The sequence below is a fragment of the Apostichopus japonicus genome, chromosome 14, assembly GCF_037975245.1.
Source record: "Apostichopus japonicus isolate 1M-3 chromosome 14, ASM3797524v1, whole genome shotgun sequence".
In the NCBI taxonomy this organism is placed as follows: Eukaryota; Metazoa; Echinodermata; class Holothuroidea; order Aspidochirotida; family Stichopodidae; genus Apostichopus; species Apostichopus japonicus.
Window position 1 is genome coordinate 26,965,857 of NC_092574.1, and position 20,587 is coordinate 26,986,443.

Below are 20,587 nucleotides of genomic sequence, written 5' to 3' on the forward strand. Positions count from 1 at the left end.
GTCACCCTATCGAAAAGGAATGCAAACTACCAAATTGTAAGCACTGAAGCCACATTGTAGGCCACCTATACAGGTGCAGAAATCGAAGAAAATACCCTTTTTTGCCTTTATTCACTCGATTTGTTCGATAAATTCTCTTAATATGATCGGCTGTGTTACCGAAAAACTGGAAACCCTGCTGTGTCGGCTGTAAACGTCAAACTGGTATCACACCGTAACACCACTAGTTGTTGTTTCGTATTACTACTGTCTCAGTGCCACGAATTTGAATAGGCCACCCTTGAATTAGCTTCTCTTTTTGAGTGAGTTATTACCTATTTGAATTATTTCTACCCAACGAATCACGGTTAGGCTAATCATATGCAGTATTTCAGTAATATTACATGGCTAAAATCTGGACCGAATAGCTAAAACATGAAAACTCTGAAGTATCTAAAGTTTTTCACATTGTACCCCACGCAGATAGCACAAAGCGCGCTCGCGTTGACAGGTAAATATTATACCCACCCCACCTCCCCCTCAAGATGAAGTCCTGGCTACGCCCTTGACTCTCGCTACAACATATCAAGTTCATATTATTAGTTGGACTATCCATTCAAGAATTTTAGCGTATGGAATTCAGGAATAAACTGTTCATTCTGGGGTAAAGAAATATTCATAACACTACCGTTACAATGGTTTCAAGTGTTTGGAATGGGGCATATAGAAAAAGTAACTAAATTTACCAAACTTCCCTCGCGCGAAACCCCCCCCCCTCACTCGAACTCTTTGCCCCCTCCCTCAGCCACCAGATGAAAGGTCTGGTTACTCCACTGACTATTGATGACCTTGTAAAGTATTCACGGTACTTTACTCTCAAGGTCAGTTTGACAAACTTAGCTACAAGAATCATGGCCAACAAACATGGGGTATGCCACGGACTCGATTCGTGAAAGCTTGGATTCGACTCGTATTGCATGGTAACTCCGCATGACAATCGTTTCCAATTTTACTGATAACCGGTGAGAAAAGTCAATTCAAGTCCCGAGTCCTGACATGACTAGTACATATACATACCAAGCACTGTACAGTCAGGTGCGTAGCCCGCGAGGGGTGGGGGTGTTGGATGATGTTCGTCCTGGGAAGGGTCCCCTCTATGAGATATTTTCGTTTGAGTATGGTAAGTATATAAACGGAAATGGTGCTATCATTTGCATCATAACTTTACTGAGCACAAGTTTGGGATTTTTTTCAGCATTTGCTATTACATGCAAGTCATTTCACGTACATTCACCCCCTCCTCCTCACCCCGCCCGTCGCTACGACCTGCCACAATTTTTACACATCCGGTTAAGTTAATCGAGAGATGGACTTCACGAAATTCCCGGAATTGATATGAAACTAAGATATGATTACACCCGGCAGTACGGTTGCTAATTTTAGTAATGCGGACGAGGAAGTTTGGCTTTTTGGCGGACGAGGAAGACTCAAGTACGCTTGAGCTTGAGTGTCATCTACAACGCTAGTCCCGTAGTACCAGAATAGTTTGGTGTCCCCAGGGTACGTGGTCTAACGAGGCTTTATATCCTGACGATATAAAAGAAAAATATATTGTTTATTCAAATGAAAACAGTTTCACAAACTGAGTGAAAACAACAGCTACATGTAAAACTTGGCCAAAGGTTTGTAAATAAACAACAACACATCTCTATAAATTCGTGAGATTCACAATTTTTCTAGGTTGAATAAAGAACATGAAAGAACTTATAACTTTAAACTTCATCATTATATATAGCTATGTTCACTTCAGCTGATTTTTAATACGACGTAAATATTAAGTATAGCTTATTCAGAATGAAGCCAAATTACGACTAACCACAAAATTAAAGTTTGAATATTATGATATAGAAATATTATATTATTGGCTGACCATTTCGTATTATTCTAGGTTGCTGTTTGATTGCTTTAGCGAATTCAATTAAACAGTCTCGAAATTGTAAAACAGGAATACGAGTGACGCCATGAAACATGGTTACCCGAATTAGAGTTACTCAATGCAAAGCGCGCCTACAATTTTAAGCTTCGGTAAACAAACACACACAAACTTATAATAGTCAAAACCCCCATTTTATTTCAGCTCAATAATAATAGGTATCCTATTGCGTGCAGTTTGCATGATAAACAAATGAGGTCACGTTAGGCCTATACTGATTCCAGCTTCACGGTTAGTTATTGGTGAACAAGTATCAGGAAAGAAGCAGTCAGTGTGATACGGTGCGATGCGTTGGACGTATGCATAGTGGTTTATTGTACGATTTGTGGTTTGAACACTTTTAGTTTATTTTTGTTAGTTTTAGTGAACACTCTATAGTTTTCTCCTTTTGAATGTGACGAGAGGCCAATATCAAGGATGGCATCGACACAAGAAAATACCGGTAAGTTTGTATCGCTACATAAGGTAAATTGTATAAGATTTAAACTATATCCGAATTAACCCAAGTACGTTACTGTTGTACATGGAATATTGTTCCATGAGTCATTTCGTTAAATTTGTTGTGTAATGGTTCTGTTTGTGTTACTGATAGCTATAGTGCAGCAGTAGTTTGTACGGATATCATTATAAAGAACAAGTCAGTGATAACTTTTGTCCATGTCGTTTATATGATATGCGTGGATATACCTATCCAGGTAGTTTTAAAAGGGGAACAATAAATATGTGTGAAGTGAATCAAGAAACACCAAAGATTGTTTGTGGGCGATTTGATTTACAAATTGAGAAAGAAAAAATCAAACTCCAATGCAGACAGCATTCTTTGGTAAATACTTTTGGATACTTGCATGTACCCTGCGACATCATAAACGCAAGATTATCGAGGCTGAAATTGTTATTTTTTAAAACCCTCAGCCTGAAAAATATTCATGTGCGATTGATGTATATTTTAAGACATTGTGGCCCAATTTAGCTTATTTAAAAATAGTAGGTTATGACGTAACGTCATTGGTATTGGCATATGGGTGACACAGGCTATCATCCGATGATGCTCTGTTGTTTCCATGAATAAATATAATATTTGGTTAAGTTATTAGAATTTATAACATAATGGATGAAAATTGATAAAAGCCTGTATCGAGTAGTCGACGTCATCATCACTTTAGCCTTAAAGGAGAATTCCAGAGATTTAGCATATTTTGAATATCTTAAAAACCGGAATAGCTTGGAAATATTGCATTTTTATTTGACTATTATATATCAAGACAAAAATTATGCTTAAAGCTGGATATACTCAGTATATACAGTATATCAATGAGGATTGACTCAAATATGAAATAGCCAATCTTTCTTCCACAACATTTAAAGTTGACAAGTAAATTTGATAGCTGTTATGTCATATTCATGCATTTTGTTTTACTTGCAAATTTCTCAGTAATGCATTCATTGGTTTTATTGTTAAGTTCACATCCACCTTAGGTAGTAGGCATTATTATTATTTGGAAGTTTATCCAATTCAATCCAGGTCAAAAAACACAAACCAGATTTTATGGGGGGTCAGTGGAGTAACTGTCAAATAATACCTTTGTTTGGTATAAACAGTGACACCTTTAACTATTAATATCTCAAATCATTATACAATTTTGTCGGAATTGTAATCAAATTTCCGGCGGATATTTAGAATATGTTCCTCTTTCATAATTCAAAACGTCCCCTAGACTATTAAGAACAGGAAACCTTCCACTGGTGCTTGTTTTCTTGTTTTCTATTCCTGCCCCCAGTATTTGACTAGGTTTAGTTGCTTGTGGTCTGTCCCAAGTTCGCTTTGTCAAAGTTCAGACGGGACGTACATGGAAACATCATGGTTAACTTGATGAATACAAATATAAGCTAGTGTATATAGTTGGTGTGAAAGACGATATGGGGAAGAGAAGGTGAGTTGGGGTGAATCGAGACACATATGTCATGTATAGTTTTCCTCACACCATCTAACGAACACTTATATTGAAAGATACGTGATGATCGGCAAAGAGAAATTTACCATAGACAATTTACACCATAACACATATACAGCGGAAATTTGACTCTGTGTTTCTGTTGTAACTTAATAGTGTAATCTCCGGTACATAATATACAAACTAAAGTAAATATTTGAACACGATGATCCTTGTTCACTACTTTCAACAACTATAAAAGTTCACATATTTGTAATGCATAGTCCAGAATCCATTGAGTCACCACACAACAAACACTACACATTCTATAATTATTGACGTTTTGACGACACTAACGTATGATATGTTTTTATTTCATAAAATTGTCTTATATTGTGAACTCCTCGAACTTTATTGCTTAGTGGGTAAACACATTCATATACAGAAAGTTTCAAGCAAATAGCTGCGATTGTGATGCAGATAACGTCTCTCACCAACGAAAACACATATAATATATGTTGTTCCGAGGTGTACTATGTTAATGGCACAAGAGATCGCTATGCTATCATAAGAACTTCTGTATCTAAACGAAACAGCAAGTAACTATTGACACCCATGGAGCTTACGTAAAGGAACCGATGTAGCTTGACGCAAGGACTAAAATGAAATCTGTACCAATGCTTGTTTAAGAAAAAACCTTAATTTCTTTGACCAAGGAGGGCCAAATTTGAACAGTCTAACACCCGCCAAACAAAAAGGAAAAAAATCTGATGTCGTACTCTGATGGCTTGGAGTATTTCCTAATATGTGTGTGCAGTGTTTGTCCCTTAAAAAATTTCAAGCAGTGTTTTAAAAGGCCACGTAACACTTTCAATCGACATCAATCAATCGATATGTAAATCAACATATACCATTGCAATTGAAATCGTCATATACCAATTTAAATCAATGTTATAAGTCAATAAGTTTAAACTGACATCGATCGATTTAGATTGCATGAATCGATTTAAACTAGTATAATATATTAGAAACTATCAGATGTCGACTCAAAGTGATCGTTAGTGAATGAAAATTGCATCTGTTCCTACTGTTCGCACTTCCACCGATGGGGAAAGTTGCTTTGCTAGATCAGCTCCACAGCTCTAGAACAGTCTCCCCTAACATCTGAAAACAATCCAGCATGTGTCAACATTCCAGAAAGAACTCAAGACGCTCTTATTCATCAATACGTATCCATTTGTTTGATAACTGTTGTATCCATTTTGGGTACTTTGCTCCTGCAGCGCTTCTGAGCAGTTTTTTTTAACTGGATAAAAGCGCTTTACAAATTCTTATATTATTATGATTATGAAAATGCCGAAAACATATAGTTTTAGATTTCCCGTGATCTGATAAAATATGGCCGCCATGTTCCTAGAACATGAGTAGTATCAATTTAACAGAGATATAATGGCTGGAAGCGACAAAATATACAAAATATACCAAAAAGGTAATATCCTGAAGTTAAAATGTGGTGAGAGAGGGTGAAGGGGAGGGTGGTGACGATGTAGAAAACTGTGTCCAATCCCGTACAGAGTTGCCGAGTAATGTATTATAATGCTAACTAAGATATGCAAATGCAATTGTATTTAAACTATTAATGGTTTACTTTATCGGCTTGAGCTATAGGGCAAAGTTGACTACGACGTAGTTTGATATTGCTAAAATTTGTCAAGTTGGAATTGGATGGGACCGTCTGTTATCAAATACAGTTTGAAATTCATCCTAGAAGTATTCCAACTGTGATCAGTTTATCCATGGTTGTAATTTATCTTCATATCTATGATGTGTTAATTTACTTTAAAAGTAGAGCTATATTTAGTGCACAGACCAAAAGAGGCATACATCAACCTTGAATGAAAATTACAATTTCTAAGCAAACTGTGGTGCCAAATATCTATTAAAATTGAGATTACCCGAAGATCGTGAGATTTTTGAAACTCTAGAATCGCATCATATCATATTCTGTTCTTTGGCAATCATTGGTTTTAGTTTCCATTCGGAATCATCACAACAACTGTGCTGTTTAATCGAATTGTCAAGTTTGGTGGTAAACTGAGTTTTTTGTTATCAGTTTTAATATATTAACGTTACATTAATCATAAAGTACACCACTTATATGTTTTATGTGTTATTACTGATTTTGCAGAGTCAAATGTTTACTACGAAATTGCTGAAAATCGGGACCAGATCCCGGAGTACATAGAAGTCACTGGAGATGCAGAATATATGAGGGTAATTCCACCGCCATCAAACACGACAGTGGCATCTGCACCACCTGCAGGAAATGTGATGTTAACACCTAACATTGCGAATCAACAACTTCAAGGATCGCAACCACCGGTTAACCCGAATTACCAGTCTACGTCCCAGCCACAGCAGCTTCCACCACAACCACAACCTCAGCAGCCGTACCTTCAACCCCAGATGCCTCCTCACCAACAACAAACAGCCGACAATCAACCCCAGCAAAACCCTGTCACATATCCCGCTCCTCCGCCATATCAACAATACGACCAAAAAGGATCTTTACCTCCTCCTCCCTACCAGCCACAAGAGATACAGACTATTCAGCCGCAACCGATTCACGCAATGCCGTACAATATGTCACAACAAGGTCAGGGGGTAGTTATTCAGCAGCCTCAACAGTTTCAGCAAATGGTATGCAGTTTTGTGTGTTGCAGTTGTTATTAAGAATGTAACATATAATGTTATCCATGTTGAGAGGTGTTGACGTTACATGGCTTGGGAATTGGTTTCATTTCTATTGTATAAGAAATATGTATGCGTGAAATAGAATCCCACTTATACAATCACCATAATTCTGAAACGAGGAGGATAAGGGAAATATATCAAAGATAATATTGCGAGATAGTCTTTATTATTTTCAATGAACGGCTGGTTCATGACATTCATATACTCGGTTTTATGGATGGTTGTTTCAACTCGTCATCGCCCTCCTCATAGTATGCATACATAATCAATGGAATATCACATTGTACACGTTGATATGTTCATAGGTTCGTCCATACTTCATTGTTTTTCAAATGGTGTAAATCGAATTGGGGATCGGCTAGCTCTTTTGAGATCGAATAAAGTGACAGGTAGAGTAAGTTGGGCCATCGAAACCGGTTTTTGTCTAACATTAATTACTGTCTACTGCGAGGCGTATAGGAGGGTAGTTCGGGTTGGTTGTCGACTGGAGGTGTATATTTATTCGTAATCGACTTTGTCGGGGTCCAGGGACAGATCTCTGGTTCTCCCTTAAGCTGCAGCATTTTCAGATATTGTCAGGCTTTGCTTGTTCTCTCAGAGCCATGTTGATCAAAGAAAGAACAATCTCCTACATTTGTTCAGCACTTGAAACGATTAGTGATGGTGAAATGAACAGTTATCTTTGGATCTCACCATGTCGTCATGCACACGGGCAATTTGTCAAAATTAGTGTTAAAAGCAAATTAATATTTGTCTTTTTACTTTATTTCCTTTAAAAAAAAATTCTCCAGTAAGGTTTATCTGCAATATATTTTCTTAATGATATGTTCAATATCTACAACTATCGGAAATGTCAATATCAAAATCAACTCAAAAATCTGCCTTAGTCCCCAAGGAGAAGAAGAAGAAGAAGAACATTAATAAATAATATCATGGTACACACCTGAAAGATCGTAAAATTTCCATTTGGTATTCTGAAGGTTACCTTTACATAACGTGCACAGACACCATTCTCGTAATTTATTAAATACGAAGTGGCGGATTCCAGATAAATTTGATACCAATCCGTCAATCTGTTCTCCTGTTCCGGGAAAGTGTCAAAAAGCAACAAGAGAACATTTTTGGATATATGCTATTAAATAACATTTTGGGTTTTTCTATTTTGTGGCTTGTACGAATGGAATTACATGTGTTGCCAACCTTCAACTGAGGCAACTTAGGACTTGGTTTTACCGGTTAGTAAAGGTTACTTGATAACAAGCGACGAAAAACTTAGAGGCTGGTCGAAATATTCTACATGCTAATGATGGAAAATTTAAGATACCGTGATGACCAACGCGTCAACTGTAATAATATGGGATACAATGCCATTAAAGTGAACATATAGTATGGTATGTTATTAATATAATAACCCGTTTGTAACATTTGTGCACACGAGTGAGGTAGTGTTAGATATATGCTGATAATTTTGTTCTTGCTTTATATTCTCAGCCATTCCAACCTGTCACGGTAATAAATACATCGGATGCAGGTCAAAGTAACTTAATACAAGGAATGGCTATAACCTCCATAGTGCTGTCAGCGATTGCAACAGTGTGTGTTCTTGGATGCCTTTTTACCATACCAGCAATAGTTCTTGGTTCACTGGTGAGTTATAATGTGTTAATCTATGTAAATGGCTCACACAGACAATATGACATGATTGTCGTTCAAGGTGTTTTGCCCCAAGATGTCATTTTGCAAATCTCAATTGATTTGTAGCATCGCTGATATTCTAAAGTTAAGTTTACTGCCTTTGACAGGCAATTCATCCAGGCCAATCAAGCTAGGCGTCTCTATGTATTTTCGAGGCTATGTATGTCTGTGTTGTGCGCGTGTATAGCCCTATACCGTGTAAACACGATATATAAAGACTTCACGTGGTCCAAGAATCTGAACTTGGAAAAGTCGGCACATGAATGATAGATTGATCATACGACTTCACAAATTCGCTGTTTCCCATAGAATTACAGGAATCCTTGTATACCTCTCCTTCTTCGGGTAATCATGTGTATTCTTAGCTACTCAATTCATAACTCGAATGCTTGAATGTTTTATGGTAAGAAACTACTCGGAGCCTGGTTGTGAGTCTGTTCTTTCTATAATAATAAAAGTAGAGACTTCTTCATGTGTTCAGCTGACAAACACAGCGGAGAACAGTTAGCGATGAGATATCATACTTAGCCTTGTTCAAGTCTACAACCTATAGCCTAGTGGGAAGGAAAGTTTCGTCATTTTATCTCCCAAAAGGAATCAAATTATTCTTAGTTGCATGTGGTTCATAATTCATTACTACGCATCCCTATCACATATATAAGTTTATATTTTAATCTGATAAATAATCTGAAAATTGTAACGTTTCGCAGCCAGTCGAAATGCTATACTTTCAGTTACTCATAACGTTTCTCCTAAATCTCTCCTTCAGGCTTTAAACAGATCCGCGGCGGAAGACACAAGGAAAAAATTCGCTATCACTTCTATGGTTTTGACAGTTACAGTATGGATCATATATGTTGCCTTATTATTGATTTTAATATTTCAATAATTTCAATAATAGGAGGCTAGGAGGCTGTGGTGCAGAGGCTGCGCTGAAGTAACCCGCTGGTTTCAACTCGAGGAAGGAACCATATAGCGGGCAATAAACGTTGAAATAGATATCTATACATTAACTTAGCAATTAAAAGGAATATTTTACTCTTATGTAAATGGTGGTCAGGTATTAAACTCAGCCTGTGGTTGTTCGCCAACAGCCTCAACATTATCAACAAATTGTACAGTTTTGTATGCTGCAGTTGTCATTAAGTATGTAACATATAATATTATTCATGTTGATATCTATTTGTCAGAGATAGCTAGAGAATACGCATCAGAAAGCTGAGTTATTTACAGCCTGTTGCTTCAAACAAATTGTTCTCTCTACAAGAGTATAACAGAGACTGAGGATAAACTGTACAGTACATATATACAGAAACAAGATTACTTTAAGGTAACAAACTAACAATACAACTTGATTAACCTATATAGTCTGAAGCAGAGCTGTAAAAAAAGACACTTAACTTTTCCACAAACGGCCTTCTTTCTGAATACATATAATAGAGCTAGGAACTTAAAGGTATATAAAGAGTATTAAATAGAATGTCAGACTACACTTAGCAACAGTATTCCTCAACTTTCTAACAAAAAATCTAAGCATAGCTGATTTTCAAGCATGGGTTTACAAAGGAATATTCCATCTACAGGTATGGTCATTTCACAAACTGGTATGCTGCTAAACAGATTACTTCAAGAACTTTTGTGCATATTAGTACTAGATTAAAGTACCCGTGTACAATCCGAGAGATTTACACGTCTTACATCCTTCAACCTCAAGAGACTTACATCCTTCAACCCCATTCCCCCCACTCCCTCCCCTCCCATGCCTGGTATCCATTCCTGTTCCTGTGCAGGTGTCATAGATCTAAGAACACCGTACTTGATCAAACTCTTCTATTTTTTCTCGTTCTCAGTTGTGTCCTTGACAATAAGTAGTAGTATGCTAAATGGAGACTCACCCTGAAAAAGAAGTTGATCCAGAAACTTACAGAGAGTTGCGTGTAAATCCCTTACGCTACAGAATGGTCTATCAGACCAGGCTGCTAACGGTATCATGGGAGTCTTAGCAACAACATTTGCCAGATAGTCACCAAACTCATTGTAGCCTAAATTGTTGATGTCTTCAAGAGATTTCACTTTAGCCATGGCAACAATTCTCTGTAAGCACAAAGAAAGAAAGACAGAAACACCAACATATTATACTGAAACCTCACATGCATAATGTATTCAAAATTGAGCTGCAAGCATACAGTTTAACTATATTCATTGGCATGAAATGAGTATATTAAAATCAAACTGGATTGATCATTCCAAGGTTTACTGGTAATAGTTTCCGTAATATATCTGTCAAGAGCCCTGTATCACGATTAATCTGCATGGTTGCGTACTCCTTCTTTGATGTAGTCTCTGATCTCTTTTTTATTTTCCTTCATTGGTGTTTTATATTACAAGCAAGGACAAGCTGAGGGTGGAAATTGAATCTTTTGTAGCAAAGTAATGTTTGACTGGAACTGCTTACCTGAGATGGCATGTTAACCCTGTTTTTGCCCAGGAATTGTTTGCTCCTTCAACAAACCAAGCAAATTGTTATATTTCACCATCAGCAACCAGAGGTGAGAGATATTAGTACAAGAACATACTGTTAAGTACTCCTAGCCCTGTTGTGTATACCTGGCAAGTTTACAAACAAGCGATTATGTTCTTGAATTGAAAGAAACATAATGATTCATCGACGTTGAGTTAATATGGAGGTGACTAACGGACATTGGAACAAAAAGATGCTTTTTCTTATGACCTGTATATTTCTAAATATTCCTTCAGTACTTGAATACATTTAAGAGAGCAGGTTTGAGTTGTGCCAAGATACCTTCCATCATCTAAACTTACCTTCAAATATATTCAGGAATAAAACATCAAGAAAGAGGAAAAGGTTTGGAAGGGGAATGGTATGCGATGAGAGAGGGGAAGGTTTGGACGGTTGTAGGGGTGTGTTTCGGAGTGTTGGGGTGGTTGGCATGGACGTTTACATGATATACAAGTAAGGTGTATTGGCCTATACTGATTCCATCTTCATTGTTAGTTATTGGTAAACAAGTATCAGAAAAGAAGCAGTAAATGTAATATACGGTGAGATACATTGCACGTATGAATAAATATGTGTTATGTGTACAATTTTGAGTTTTGAATTGTTTTAGTGTTTTTAGTTTTATTGAACAATTCATGTTTTTCATCTTTTGAATTTGACGAGAGGCCAATATCAAGGATGGCATCGACGCAAGAAAATACCGGTAAGTTGGTATCGCTACATAAGGTAAATTGTATAGGATTTAGACTATATCCGAATTAACCCAAACACGTTACTGTTGTACACGGAATATTGTTCCATGAGTCATTTCGTTAAATTTGTTGTGTAATGGTTCAGTTTGTGTTACTGATAGCCATAATAAAGCTGTAGTTTTTACGGATATCATTACAAAGAACAAGTCAATATTAACTTTTGTCCATGCCGTGTATATGATATGCGTGGATATATCTATCCGTGCAGTTTTAAAGGAACTATACAAATATATGATGTAATTCAAGAAAACACCACAGATCGTTTGTGGGCGATTTGATTTGTTTCGTTTATTTTCTGTCATTAAATCACAATGAAGTACATTTATTAATACTTAGTTATAGTAAATATATATAGGTTGAATTTAGAAAAGCTGTCGAAATCGAAAGAAAGAAATTTATTTTCTGCTGCCCTTATAGCGCGAACGATTTACCGTAAAATCACTGCGACCGCCCATATCAACATGTTCACTACACAAATGTAACCTATATATATATTTACTCGTACCGTCCACTTTTCTTACCCGATTCCACTGAGAAAACGTCTGGGAACAGCCTTCATTTATTGCAATGGAAGGAAATGACACAATTTTGCAAGCTACATCGGTAAGACCAAACAAAGATACTATTCATAAGAAGAAACCGACCACAGGCTAGCCACGAAAGTGAAAGTAATCATATTCCTAACGGTTCCAAAACAAAACAAGGATTTGATTTGCACATGATCTGTTGGGCGGGGCTTGCAAATTTTGATTGAAGATTGTAGAATCTACGAACTCGTTAATAAATCTGGCAAATTTGATTCAGCTCAAAATTTTTAAAACAGATAAACTGAATAAAAATAATGAAAATTAAAATGTAAATTCATATAACGGTGTCTTTTTCACTGAGCTTTTAGGGCAGTTAGCTGGAAAGAGCGAACTTTAAATTTGGCAAACACACATTGATACTTTAAGCGACAATCTATTTGATTTTAGCCAATCAAAATTTTGAGAAATTCGTTACTAATATTTTGTAGAGCATTCTCCTCATGTTTGTGTTGGATAAAAAACAGTACTGTCATCAGCAAACGTAATAAAGGAAACCTTATCATTTATATAAATATCATTTATATACATGATAAAAAGTAGTGGTCCTAAAATGGAACCTTGTGGAACGCCAATATTGCAAGAAATACGTGATGCTTATACCATTATACGACACAAAGTGATAACGAACACTGGAACAAATTTAAAGTAACCAACCTACACGTACCCCATAACAATAAGTGTTTGTAGAATAATGTGGTGGTCAATGTTATCAACAGTTTTTGAAAGACTAAGGAAGAGTGCAGCTGTACATATCTTCTTACCCAATCCTTCAGAGATTTGAGTGCCGCCATACTTGTTGAGTGCTTTTAACGGAAACTCTATTGATTTGGATACAATAAGTCGTGTTTAAGTATCAAGTTGTATAATCAGTTGTGAAAAAGTCGTTCAATAATTATAAATATTGAAGGTAAACAGATATTGGTCTATAGTCAAACATCAGTTGTTCATTACCAGATTTAAAAATAGGAATAATTTTTGCGATCTTAAGTTCAGATGGGAAATACCTTTCGCAAAAGGTAGATTAGTAATATGTGTTAGCCGAACTGTGAAAGAATGTCCAACTTTCTAAAGAATGGCATTCAGGATTTTATCGAAACCATGACGTTTACCATTTTTTAGCTTAGAAATAACATGAAGGACTTCATAATGCGTATAATAGGAAACAAAACAAAAGAGTTTTGTATTTTTGCGTCGATGTAGCTTAAAGTATTTTTAGTTCCCATTGGTTAGTCTGACTGCCAAAGACTTGGTAACTGTAGAAAATTACATCATAAAATTATTAGCAATTGTACGAGAACATCATTACAAATAAAGGCTTTACTACAATCAGTTTCACTTTTTTTGTTGACAATACTGTTGATACTTTCCACACTATAGCACTATCGTTCTTGTTAAAGTCAATGAGGTTGCTTTAGTACATTTTCTTTTCCTATCTGATAACATATGTAAGCTTATTTTATAATTGGAGATAACCTTTGTGATCACATGAATGTATTTGCTAATATTTTTTATAGAGTTTATTTTTATATTTAATAGAAACAATGATTGCAAGTGTAATCCATGGTGATTTTTGATTGTTTATTCTTAGTTTAACTTTGGTGATCGGACAGCAACTGTTGAAGCTTTGACGGAAAATTTGAAACAATTGGGAGTAAGCAATATCTACATTATTATTTAACAAGACTTACAGTTCAGTCGACAGCTGCAAGCTTTGTAATAAGCCTAGCGATGTTACAATTGTCAATAGTCAATTATTTGCAAGGACTAAAATGTGGTAAAACGAAGATTATTTCATTTTGATATGAAGTAGACCACTAAAAGCCACTTCTACCAGTCCAGGTTCTAACATATATAACAGGTTTAGTTCTTGAGAAATTATCCCTTTAACTTCAGATGAGGTTCATCAGTTCAAGTGACTGGCCTGTGTAGTCTAACGCACAGAGCATTAGGTCAGCAACTCAGATGCAACACAAAACCCAGTGGGAAAGCATATGACTCTGATGACCTCAAATGACATGTTTATAATTTGTTACAAATATCTCAACAACAAATGCTGTTGGATATCATCCAACGATGCTATATATTGTTTACATGAAATTAAAATAACATATATTTGGTTGAGTTATATAACATAATGGATGAACATCTAACATTAAAGCCTGTATCGAGTAGTCGACGTCATCATCACTTTAGCCTTAAAGGACCATTCCATAGATTTAGCATATTTTAAAGGTGGATATCTAAAAACCCGGAATAGCTTGGAAATATTGCATTTTTTTTTGGACAAAACACATCAAGACAAAAATTATGCTTAAAGCTGAATATACTCAGTATATACAGTATACCAAGGAGAAGTGACTCATCTATGAAATAGCCAATGTTTAACCCCCCCCCCACCCACCCGACGAACTTTTAGATCAACAGATTAATGATCACACAAACATTTTAGTTTAGATTTTACCTCGTGGTAATAACTTTACCTCTGGGATAACTTTAGTTTGGATTGCTTCGCTGGATCGATTATCTTCTTAGCCTAATGCTCCATCTCCAGTAAACATCTGTATTTATTTGTATCTGAAACAGAAAATGGACGTCCACGGGGGTGGGGAAATTGCCCCCCACAAGAAAATAGATGTCTTATTGGAAAAACTTGACCTCTCTTTCTTACCAAATGGGGGCGGGGGGGGGGGACTGAATACATATCACTCATACACATTAGCTTATAAGGTTTAGTTAATGATTTTAGATTATAAGAAAACTATATATATCGAAAAGAAAAATATTCGGTTTGGTTCTCGCATCATCTTCTTATCGGGTAATCCGGCACTGGTAGCTGTAATACCTTCACGGCAGACACACACACGTATAGGGATGACCACGAATTGTAAAAAATATTATGATTAATCATCAATAACTGATTAAAACTGTCGGATAATCGCAACCCTTTGGGACCAAGAAACAGTCATATTGATATGTTATTTCATTTATGGTACAAACTATAGTAAACACAGTCTGGTAAAACATTTGCATGAATGACAACGTAAAAGCAATTTGATATGAGGAAGGCTACTTCAGATTTATTCAAATGATAAATCTCAACAGATCTCTTTTTAAATGGAAAAATCCACATATAAAAACATAAGCCAATATAGCGCAAGGTATGAATTATGAGACTATACACGATTCACATAAATACGTAAATGACTAAAGCGTCTCTTGAGTGTAAGAAAGTCCATACGGTGCACCCGTTTTAACTAATGACGTCATTGTGGCGAAATCCGAATTTTCTTCATCTTCCAAAGGAGAGAGATCAGAAGTAAACTAATATAATTTGTTGTGTTCCGTGTATACATATTCATCATTATAATCAGTTGCAGTTTGTTGTCTGCTCTCCAAACATGACCTATAGTAGCCAGCAAAATGTCTTCTGAAATCATTTTCCCTGAAAGGAGAAACAAAAAAGATATGTACTGGAATTAATCTATTCTAGTTTAACCGCATCCGTAAGTTTCAATTTAATTTTCATTAAGTATTAACCGATCTCAATACATTTAATAAATATATTTGATTGGCTCCCAATAAATTCAAAGTCAACACATGAAGGCTGTGTTACGTCACCATACAGGCATTGTCGGTCTTACAGTCATATCTTTCCAAACTCGTCGTTATCTGCCGTGACGTCAGATGCAAATCCAACTAAAGAATTCTGAACAAATGTATGTAATGTAAGACTAATCTATTCAAATCTGTGCAAGAATTTCATTAGATATGACTTGATCGTTTTGATACGAGATGAATAAAGTGTACCGGGATATTTCTAATGTTACGGGAATGTAAGTTTGTTAAGCGCTCACAATTAATTAGTGTAAATACAATATAGCCAATATAAAGCTAAATCATCTTTTTTCCCCCTCTTTTCCTTGGCGACGGAACATGGGTATTCATGCAGTCTGTTGCATGATGCTTCCATCCAAACTGTTGTAAAAGGCTTTACTCTTTGTGTTTCTGTTATCAGTGGTCAGATTAAGCGCATCAGGGTAAGTATACCTTCATCCAGATAATCACGAATGTCGTGACCATCAGCTATTCATCAAAGTATGCAGGAATTTAACTGCTATATTGTTATTTAAATTCATAGCTATACTCCAATACGGAAAAGATAAAAGACTGCTTTATCTGATCTATCGATGCACGTGCAGGCCTGTCTGTGTACACCTGTACGTGGGCTTTCAGTATATAGCCTTTATAAGCAGACGTTAACTTCACCACTATACCTTCAATGAGACTGGGGTTGAGTGTGGAACAAGTTGTTTGTTACACAGGCTGTATTTTGGGTGACCTTTCTTAAATAGTAACTTCATTTGCAAACTTCGGGATGGATTATCTTCTCCACAGTTTTGGTACTGAATTATCTTCATGTTACTACCAATAATATTTACGGACACATGTACCTTATCGCGGTTTTCAATGGAACAATATTACATATATTATCCTTGACAGATAATATAACCGGAAAAACTCGCGTTTATTCCACATGAACAAGCTGTTGGAGAATTAGTCTGGTATAAGTCAATGCGAACAATTCAAACTCGTGTAACAATATGGAGCGCATGATACCAAAATTTGGACATACCGGAGATTTCGGCAATATTATGGTTTCATACACCAAAAATGTTGACAACAATATTCTCGTAATGTTACTTTCATTGCAGCATAACAATTGGTCTCGAACTGAAAAACGAATCTATATATATTTTTGATACCCACTTTACCGTAATTCGGAAGTAAATGCAGGATTTCTTGCGTTCTCGGAGGCTAATTGGATTCGAAAGGAATTAAAAACAGGATTTTTGGAACTAACAAAGATTTTTGGAACTGAATACAACATTTTTGGAACGAAATTCAACATTTTCGTAACTAAATTCAGGATTTTGGAACTAGTTACGTGATTTTCTTGCGTTCTCAGAGTGATTGAATTTATAACGAAACTTGCGTAGATCAAAGAGCTGCTTATGGAGACCCTTTGTCCAGAGTGTGAGGCTCTCTGCTCATTTTGTAAGTAGATTTTTTTACAAGTTAGATTAGGCCTGTTTCGTATATGTATACATAATATTCAATGATACATCAACTTTGTAAGTGATGTAAGCCACATATATTCATGATAAGTTAACCCTTTCAATCATAAGGTCCCGAGTTCGAGTCACTCCAAGATGGACGTATGTCGTCCAGTTACAGAGTTGTTGACAATTGACAACTCATAATCATGGACGTTTAATATGAATCTAAGTAACTGACTTCGGTCAGCTTGCGGCTTTGATAAGCCAATGATGGCTTCTTCGCGAGTTCCTGCTTGCAGGAGGATATAAAAATACATACATATGTACATAAATACATACATATAAACAAACATAAAAGTTTTCTTAGCTACACATATTCATCTACGTAAAAATACTATGTAATTGATGTAATACACACACATATTCATAAATAGATTAGCTATGTCAGTTGTCTTATCCACAGATATAATAGGCTAAACGTGTTTCGTATGTACTTTACACCACAGATATTCATAGACTCATCTATTATTGAAGGGATGTAAGCCATAGATTTTCATAGATAATTGTTATTCGTGTGTATTTGCAGGATTTTTGGAACGAAACACAGGATTTCCGTGCATTCTCGGAGTGATTGGATTAAAAACTAACCTGCGTAGATCAATGAACTGCTTTTGTCAAACCTCTGCCCCGGATAAGGAGGCTCTCTGCTTATACGCCGTACCGAACACAAACAATCAAACGGCGTCATTTTGAATTCCCTTGCCCTGGATACATGCAAGAGATATCTTTATTTCCAATCTAAGTTGTGTCGGATTCAATTTGTCAATAGTGGTGATCGACTGATCTTTTACTTTGTCGGTCCGTGGTAAGTATCAAGGGGACAGTAAGGGGACCAAGGGAAGGAAGGGAACAGATGAAGAAGAAAAACAGTGAGTACACTTTTTCTATACTAAATGTTCTGGATCGTCTTACTAACACTGGAAGAAGTTGCACTCAAACAATTTTATTGACGTGCATTGAGACCCCATTTGAGACTCATTTAAACCATTTATTTAACAGGTACCAAACAAACCGTAATGAATTACAAATCCCAACGTAATTATAAATAATTATTTGTAATTCTAAACTAACTACGCATAGTCAATATAAGCCATTTATTTTATCGATGAAAAACGTGTACTCAAAACTCGGACTTATTTAAATAATTTTTAAAAATCTAATTACAAATGGGAAATTAAACAAATTTTAATCGATACAAAACGTGCTCAATAATTTAACTTAATTCTCATCACAAATCTATATAACTTATCTCGCCGATAAGTGGATCAACTACAAACAGCGATTAAAAGAAATCTGACATTTCATTCTCCTTTAAGAGAGAACAATATTTAGCGAATGCCTCTACGTTCTCTCCACGTTCTTCAAATTTGAAGACCACGAAAGTATCCATTCTTTCTTTTTCCTCGTAGCTCACTTGTATCTTCATCGATGATGGCGAAAAGAACAGATTTAGTATTTTGCTGTACACCACTTTTCAATTTTGATTTACAGCGAGCGGACGTTTGTAAAGAATTATTTTGGGGGAACATTATTATGCAGCTGAAGGCGTTACAATGACATAACACTTGCATTTAAAGTTGAGTAATACATTTTGTTTTAAATATCTTATTCATTTAGAACACCTACTATTCAGCGAAAGAGTACATAATTTTGCTTTCATGAAAGTATGTCGCTTGAGTACAAGCATTTCACCCAATTATTCACACCGTGCCTCGCTAGGAAATATCTCAATGTTCTAGATATTAGCTCGTTTGGTTTTACTTTTCCAACCACATACAATACTTTGGCACTCGCCCACACCTTATCTTCCCTTCCCGAAAAGGTACGACTTAGATTTAACTTATGCACTTGTACAAAGTGTCGCGAACGGAAGACCACGAAAGGTTATGTACAAACGCACTATACCGAACGGCAGTTCCGTACCTGCCGATGTCGATTCAATTCTCGATGCGGTATTGACGGTATCGCCAAAAGAGAGGCCAAAGCGAGGCATTCTGGAACCGGTTACACCAGCTGCAACCAATCCTGAAAATAAAACCGTGATTGGTGCATTTTTCGGTGAGGTCCTACTGTAATTTATTTAATTATCACAACGTTGTTTTACGCTGTCACAAGTTGTTTGTATTTATGTAAAAAATGTGGGCATATTAATGCTCTATTGTTGAAGTGTATATATTCATAAAGTTTGTTTTGTTCTGTTTTGTTAGTGTTGTAAGCCACATATATTCATAGATACAGCTGCTTTGTTAGTGTTGTAGGCCACACATATTCATAGATACAGCTGTTTTGTTAGTGTTGTAGGCCACATGTTTCATAGATACATATGTTATGTTAACGTTGGCGGCCACATATATTCATAGTTACATCTATTATGTTAGAGTTGCAGGCCACATTTATTCATAGATACAGCTGTTATGTTAGTGTTGTAGGCCACAGATATTCATAGATACAGCTGTTATGTTAATTTTGTAGGGCACATATATTCATAGATAGGGACCTACATCAATTATATGTTAGTATTGTAGGCCACATATATTCATAGATACAGCTGCTTTGTTAGTGTTGTAGGCCACATGTTTCATAGATACATATGTTATGGTAGTGTTGGAGGCCGCATATATTCATGGTTACATCTATTATGTTAGAATTGAAGGCCACATTGATTCATATATACAGCTATTATATTAGTGTTGTAGACCACAGATATTCATAGATACATATGTGATGTTAATTTGCAGGCCACATATATTCATAGATAGGGACCTACATCAATTATATGTTAGTATTTTAGGCCACATATATTCATAGATACAGCTGTTATGATAGTGTTTAAGGCCACATATATTCATAGATACAGCTGTTATGTTAGTAATGTAGGCTACATATATTCATAGATACAGCTGTTATGTTAGAGTTGCAGGCCACATATATTCATAGATACAGCTGTTATATTAGTGTTGTAGGCAATATATATTCATAGATACAGCTGTTATGTTAGAGTTGCAGGCCACATATATTCATAGATACAGCTGTTATATTAGTGTTTAAGGCCACATATATCCATAGATACAGCTGTTATATTAGTGTTGTAGGCAACATAAATTCATAGATACAGCTGTTATGTTAGTTTAATCATAGTTTAATCCTATCCGTAGGTATTCTAAGCCACAAATATTCATAGTTTAAACCTATTCGTAAGTTTTCACTGTCACAGATATTCATAGTTTAAGCTTATTCGCAAGTACTCTAAGCCACCGA

At 35.9% G+C, this 20,587-nt stretch overlaps 1 protein-coding gene and 1 long non-coding RNA gene across 2 annotated transcripts; both read left to right on the forward strand.

Annotated features, from left to right (window-relative positions):
- Positions 1-2,251: 2,251 nt before the first annotated feature.
- Positions 2,252-11,182, forward strand: LOC139980380 (uncharacterized). The gene is made up of 4 exons (XM_071992020.1): positions 2,252-2,414; positions 6,092-6,603; positions 8,149-8,304; positions 9,122-11,182. The coding sequence occupies exons 1-4, from the start codon at positions 2,390-2,392 to the stop codon at positions 9,239-9,241; spliced, it is 813 nt and encodes a 270-aa protein (XP_071848121.1). The 5' UTR covers positions 2,252-2,389; the 3' UTR covers positions 9,242-11,182.
- Positions 11,183-16,484: 5,302 nt separating this feature from the next.
- On the forward strand, positions 16,485-18,875 carry LOC139980303 (uncharacterized). Its single transcript, XR_011797520.1, has 3 exons — positions 16,485-17,267; positions 17,856-18,198; positions 18,739-18,875. It is a non-coding gene; the product is annotated as an uncharacterized lncRNA (long non-coding RNA).
- Positions 18,876-20,587: the final 1,712 nt, after the last annotated feature.

What these genes read in the sequence shown, in the direction of transcription:
- LOC139980380 (XM_071992020.1), top strand. Translation starts at nt 2,390, where the DNA reads ATGGCATCGACACAAGAAAATACCG. An exon ending in ATCGACACAAGAAAATACCG is followed by an intron (nt 2,415 to 6,091) that starts GTAAGTTTGTAT and finishes CTGATTTTGCAG; the next exon opens with AGTCAAATGTTTACTACGAA. An exon ending in CAATAGTTCTTGGTTCACTG is followed by an intron (nt 8,305 to 9,121) that starts GTGAGTTATAAT and finishes TCTCTCCTTCAG; the next exon opens with GCTTTAAACAGATCCGCGGC.